This window comes from Condylura cristata, unplaced genomic scaffold, assembly GCF_000260355.1.
Source record: "Condylura cristata isolate star-nosed mole 26May11 unplaced genomic scaffold, ConCri1.0 scaffold00011, whole genome shotgun sequence".
NCBI classification, from domain to species: domain Eukaryota; kingdom Metazoa; phylum Chordata; class Mammalia; order Eulipotyphla; family Talpidae; genus Condylura; species Condylura cristata.
In genome coordinates, this window is record NW_004567112.1 from 18,108,687 (window position 1) to 18,114,686 (window position 6,000).

Below are 6,000 nucleotides of genomic sequence, written 5' to 3' on the forward strand. Positions count from 1 at the left end.
CTTATGAGAGTGGGGAGAATAACAAAGATAGGAAACCTTCAGCCTTCTTCCCACTTGGGGGTTTGCCTTAAATGGGGGGCAGGACGTGCAGTACTGGCTAAGACCCTCTGCAACTCATGCGGGTTGCACAGTTCTGTGGTGGTGAGGCCAGCCTGGGTCCTGTGGCCTACTGTGGTGTTTATGTGCTGTTTCCATGGCAGAGAAGCGCAGCCCCTACATACATGGAGTGCGCTTATATGCCCCCCAATGAGCACACAGAGGGGCGTGGGAATTGGGGGACAACTATGTTGTGCTACTCTGTACCAACTCTAGCCTGTGTCATACCCATGTGCTGAACCTGTCGTCAGTGTTAGCTTAGGTCTGGACACAGGCACCAGAGGTGTTTGGACCTTAAGCATCACCTAAGGTTCAGTCTCAGGGTCGAGAGTTGTCCCTCCGTGCCTGGCATCCCTTTCCTTGTCTGGCTCCTTAACTCCCTGCCAGTTGCTGGTGGCTGGTGGCTCTACAGGCCTGAACACCCATGCATACAGGCCGGAAATTGGCGCAGCACTGGCCAGCAAGGCCTGGGCTCCAGGGTGGCAAGCTTTGTGGGAGTTGGCACTTTAGGTAGCGAAGTCAGGACGTGGGGGTGGGGGGTGGGGGGTTGGGAGGGTTGCCCCCAGGGAAGGAAGCATGCCTTTAGAAGGGGAGTCTGTTTGGAAGCAATGAATAGACACTGGTCATTTTAAAGGCTTCGGCTGTGGGCTGTGATTGTCTCCAGATACCTAGTTGTATAATCTTGGGATCTTAATTACCACAAACACTTGGATTCATTTCCAGGATGCTGCCGGCAGAAGCCTGGCAGGGAATACCCAGCCCCAAGCTGGAGTCTGCCCTGTCTGTCTGTCTATCTCTGTGCTGCCCTCTGCCCGGAGGATTGGGGATGGGGAGGGGAAAGGAGAGTTAGAGAAAGAGCTGAGACCCACCAGTGCCGAGAAACACCCTCATGGCCAGGAGCTGGGGGCTGGAAGTCTGCCCTGCAGGCCAGCTAGCTTGCTCACCTGTTGATGGAAGAGACGCTGGGCACTGTGTCGTTGTCGCAGATGCCCTCTGCCAGGAGCCGGTCTCGGATCTCCCAGGCAAACATAGTCGGGTTCTGCCGCTTGTATTCAGCAATCTTGTCCACCACTTTGGGCGTCGCTACTTTGGGCTTGGAGCCTCCGATCACTCCAGGCTTGATGCTGCCAGTCTCGTAGTACCTGCGCCGGGAAGGCCGGCGGGGTCAGCGAGAAGTGGGCAGTGGCGGTGGCGGGGGTGGGGCGGGGGTGCTGCAGGCCTGGAGTTGCTGAGCCGCTCTCCCGCCAGAGGCAGCAACACAGAGAGGAAAAGCCCAGTGTGACTGAGCCGGCTTCAGAGGGCGCTTGCAGGGCAAGGGGTGTGCCACCGGAGGGTGGGGCTGGGGGAGGACCCGGGGAAGCTCCCCCCGGAGGTGGTCAAACCACCAGCCAGAACAGGTGAGCCTGGCTGTGAAAGCCCATCCACTCAGGTGGGATGCGCAGGCAGGGATGCGCAGGCAGGCAGAGCCCCGCAGACCTGTCAGAGCAGGGTGGGGGCACAAGCTCCAGCCCTCTCCCACAGCGCACTGAGCACAGAGCTCCTTCTGCCTCCCCCATGCTGGTTCTTCTCCTCTTGGGGACCCATTTTTACTGCCCACCCTGTTCCTCCAACAGCCTAGTTCCAATAAACTCTGCCAGAAGAGGCAACTCCCCCTTCCTTAAGACCGGAGTCTAGGCTGCCTCTCCTTATCGTGGGGCAGAAGGGGGTGCTGCTGAACCCTACTTCACCCTTGATCCTGCCCCCCACCACCGCCTTCCTTTTGCCCACGCCAAAAGGACCAACTCTCCAGACACCCCCGAGTCGGGGGTCTCCCTTTCTTGTTGCTGTCCTCAACTTTCAGCCAAGTCCTTGAGCTGGAGACCCAGGACGGGCCCAGGGAGGAGGCAGGGTATCTCCCGAGGCTGCTCTGTGGCCCTCACCTGCCCAGGATTTTGCTGACACAGCCGTGGCTGACCCGCAGCTGCCTAGAGATGTCGCAGGGCCGCACGCCCTGGTGGGCCAGCTCCACGATGCGCTGCCTCACCACGTCGGGCAGGGGCCGGCCGTTCACAAACACCCCCCCGAGCTGATTCACACCCCCGTGCCCTGCTGGGGAGAGACAAGAAAAAAACACAACACCCCACACACAGCAGGGACCGGCCATTAGTCAGGGTCCGCGGCCCAGGACGTGTGAAGGGAGCAGGCAGGGTGGACAGGTTTGTTCCCGAATTCACGGGAGAATGGTGGCCGCAGACCACAACGCGGAAGATTGGGGATTGGAACCGCCCTACTGTAGAGACGCGGAAACAGAAACGCTGGACAGAGAGCAGGGGAAGAGAGCGGCTCTTAGACCAGACGAAGCGTGGGGAAATGGGAGGGAAGGAATGGAGAAGCGAGGTGTGGGAGAAGAGAGAAGAGGTAGAGGAAAGACAGCACAGGGGATTAATGCCATCAGGAAAGAAGGCGGGGAAAGGCAAAGCAAGGCCTGACCGAAGAGGAAGGAGCAGGGCCAGATCCCGCCTGAGCAGCAGGCAAGCAGGAGCTATCGGAGCTACGCTGCAGGCACGAAAGGGCTTGGAGGTGGGTGATCTGGGGGCGTCTGGGCCCACCGACTCTGTCTATAAGGGCTCCCAGCACAGAGCGGAGCTAAGTCCCTGACAGTCCTTCTTCTGCTCCCTCTTTCCTTGTGTTTTTATTTTAAATCCGGTTTGGAGTTCTCTTACGCTTTCCCTGTTTTTACTTTGCTTTCTGATTGGGAATTTTTCTTTCCTTTATGTTTTATATCTTTAGATATTGGAGAGGCCCATTTCCTTCACTTCCCTAGTGGACAAGAAAGCCAGGTGGAACAGGGAAGGCTGAAGAGGCAGGGGCCCAGGTCAGCTGCAAGCCGAGAGAGGTAGCAGAGAGCCACCAGGAGCAGGGGAGCAGCCGGGGAACAGCGACTGTCCATCCTCTCCCGCCTGCCCTTCGCCTGAGCCAGGTTTGGGGCCCACCTAGTCCAGGTATATGGTGCAGGTTGCCCAGGGGGGCTGAAGGCTATGGGGAACCCTTGCAGCTGTCAAGAGCCAGCTTGCTGTCCCTCTGTCCTCTCAGGACTCTGCAGCAACCCAGGAAATGGCAACACAAGGGCATCTGGTGTCCTGACCAGGCGCAGGGCGCTGGGCTTCCAACCTCGGAGCCAAAGTGGTCACTAGATGCCCCCGTGTCTGAGGGTACTGCCCCCATTTCCCCTTCCCCTTGGCCTGTGGCACGCTAGAAAGCCTGCACCCAGACATCAACCCACACACGCATCCCAAGAGCTTCGAGTTCCAGCTGCCGCGGGCCACACAGCCGCAGCCTGCAGCCCTGCCCTGCTACCCTCAGGCGACCTTCGGAAAAAGCGGGAACATCGCGCTCCTTTCTTCGCCGGCCCCTTTCCCAGGAACAGAGAGGAAGGTCTAGGGAAATCCCTGGGGAGAGGCCTCGGATCTGGAGGTCTGTGGAGGCCGGAACCTCTTCTTTTACCCCCATCCCAGCTTGTCTCCCTACCTCTAACCCCACTTTTCACCCTCCACCTCCAAGCCCGAGCTTGACCATTAATAATTTAGGCCCCGGGAGAACTCGCGTTACCGGTATGAAAAGGCGGCAGATGCGGGCAGATTAAAGATGAATAATTCAGCCTCCCCGGGCTCCGGGCCCGGCCCCTCGGCCCCAATCTAAGGGGTGGGGATGGGCAGGGGGCACCGCTGGAGTCCAGGCTGGGGGCCGAGAGCCGCCGCGGAGTCCGGCCTGGAATGCGCCACCGCTGCTGGCGCCGACTCGAGCTGCGGCTGCTTGCGGGTCCGCCCGCCAGCGCGCCGGTTCACGCCGGGCTCCTCTCCCTTCCTCCGGCTGACTACCTTCAGCTCCCCTTGCCCCCCTTAGGGCTTCAAAGCGCCATCCGCAGGATGGCTGGGGCCCGCAGCGCCTCCACGGAACCGGGGAGAGGAGTCAGAGGGCTGGACCCGGGCCGGATGCCGGCGGGATCCGGGAACGCGGCGAGTGGTCCGGTTCCGCTTCTGCAGACAGGAGCCAGCCTGGCTCTGCTTTCGGAGACCCGCGGCGGCCCGAGGCCCCTGGCCGGGATCGTCTGTGCTCGAAAATTATTTAGGGATATATATTTTATCCCAGGAGTATTTTTTAAGCTCTTCCTGTAAAGCTAAATAGAGAAAAACAGAGCTCTCCCTCCTTGACGCTCTTGTCTGAAACACAGACCCAAACCAGGTCTAAAAAGTTTCCTGTGAAAGTTACAAATCATCCTTAATTATTAATCTACAATGAGGAAGTTTTCTACTTATCTTTTTCAGTAAACCTTGCAAAAAAAATTCTTAGAATTGTTTTCCTGGCTAAAAATATGCGACATGAATTAGATCAATTCAAATTTCATTAAAGTAATCCCTCTTTTCGTGTTTTTCATTTATTTTCTCCCCTCTCTTCTTTTTAGGCAGCCTCCTTTCCGAGGTCTTTATCTTATTTCCTTTCCCTTGTTTTGATTTCTCTCTCCTTTCTCCCCACCTTTGGCGTTTGCCTTCCTTTTGTTCTTTCACTCATCTGCTCCCTCTCTGCCTACCCCCTGGCCAGGTCACTGGTTGGACCATCTTCACCAGGGAGTGAGAGACCAGCAAGGGGCCGCCAGAGCAGGAAGCAGAGCTTTGCTCTGCCCAGGGGTCGCCTGCCCAGGGGTCCTCCACTCCAGCTCTTGCTGACTTAGACTTCTCCTTGGAACCCTCTTTGTTTTTAGAGCATTTACCAGAGAGAGAGAGAGATGGAGAAAGATGACCATTATGCCCTGTCGATCCTGGACCTCCAACTCGAAGAGAAGGGGAAGGAGAGGTAGGAAAGAAACGAAGTATTTCCAACCAGCCCACAAGAGCCTCTGCTGGACTGGCAGGGCCAGCAGATACTGGGAGTTGAGGGTCAGAAGGGGGCACCCCACCCCCACATGCCTGATTGTCCTGAGCTGAAGCTGACCACGTTAGGTGTCTCCTCCTGGGCGATCATATTTGAACTTTGAGCAAGATTGAGATGAGAGGGAGGAAGGGGAAGTGAACAGAAAGAGAGAAAACACAACACAACACAGAACCCTGAAAACTGCCTCCCTATTAGTCCTGCGCTCCAGAGCGAGTGGGTGACCAGAGCGTGTGGGTGACCAGAGCGTAGGGTGCTGCAGCCAGGGCCAGGGCTGAGGAGCGAAGGCTTCAGAAGGGGCAGGCAGATGGAAAGAAGGTAAGTGATGTGCATCAGGGAAGGTAGGAAGGTCGGAAGGCAGGTAGGAGAAGTGTGGGTGACAGAGGAAGCGGGAAACTGGAGACCTTTAGAAACGCTGAGAAATGAGGGAAAGAGGTAGAACGAAAGGGGGCTTTGGGAGAGGTCTGTGCGGCCTCCAAGGTGGGGTCTGCGCACTGAGGGCCGGGTTCGGGCCGGGACGGGACAGGGTGGGGAGGGCGAGCCTGGAGCCACAGAAGCCGGGCGCCGGTACTCACGGTGCATCGCGGAGAACGGATCTGCCTTGCAGTGCATATCCATGGGGAGGCAGAGCAGCGGGAGCAGCGCCGCCGCCGCCGCGTCGCCTCTCAAACTCAACTTCAGGACTTGAAGAGAAAAGGGAAGGACGGTGGGGGTGGGGGTGAGAGGGCGCCCGGCTGCGGCGGGGCGCGCGGGGGTGGGGGCACGGCTCGGCGGCCCCCGCGGGGACTCCTCCCGGGCCGGCCGGAGCTTGCAACCGTAGCTGCCGCAACTTCCCACCGTCGGGGCGCGGGGCTGGGCGGTCAGCAGAATGGTCCTGGGGCGGCGGGCCGGGCCGGGGGACTCTGGGGGCGCATCGCGCACGCCGCAGCTGCGGCCAGAGCTGAGGCTGGGCGGGGGAGGCTGCTCGCTCAGTTCCCCTGGAACCCGGTCATCCAAGAG

The 6,000-nt window shown here is 58.9% G+C and overlaps 1 protein-coding gene across 5 annotated transcripts in view; it reads right to left on the minus strand.

Annotated features, from left to right (window-relative positions):
• Positions 1-5,619, minus strand: part of PAX2 (paired box 2) — a 72,862-nt gene extending 67,243 nt beyond the window's left edge. For 4 of the 5 annotated variants that reach the window (XM_004680532.1, XM_004680530.1, XM_004680533.1 and 1 more), the window contains exons 1-3: positions 5,577-5,619; positions 2,016-2,184; positions 1,041-1,238 (exon numbers count right to left, since the gene is read on the minus strand). In XM_004680532.1, the coding sequence (XP_004680589.1) occupies positions 1,041-1,238; positions 2,016-2,184; positions 5,577-5,619 (410 nt within the window). The remainder of the gene's footprint in view (positions 1-1,040; positions 1,239-2,015; positions 2,185-5,576) is intronic. The other variant, XM_012723495.1, reaches the window with a different exon arrangement.
• Between the last annotated feature and the right edge of the window lie 381 nt (positions 5,620-6,000).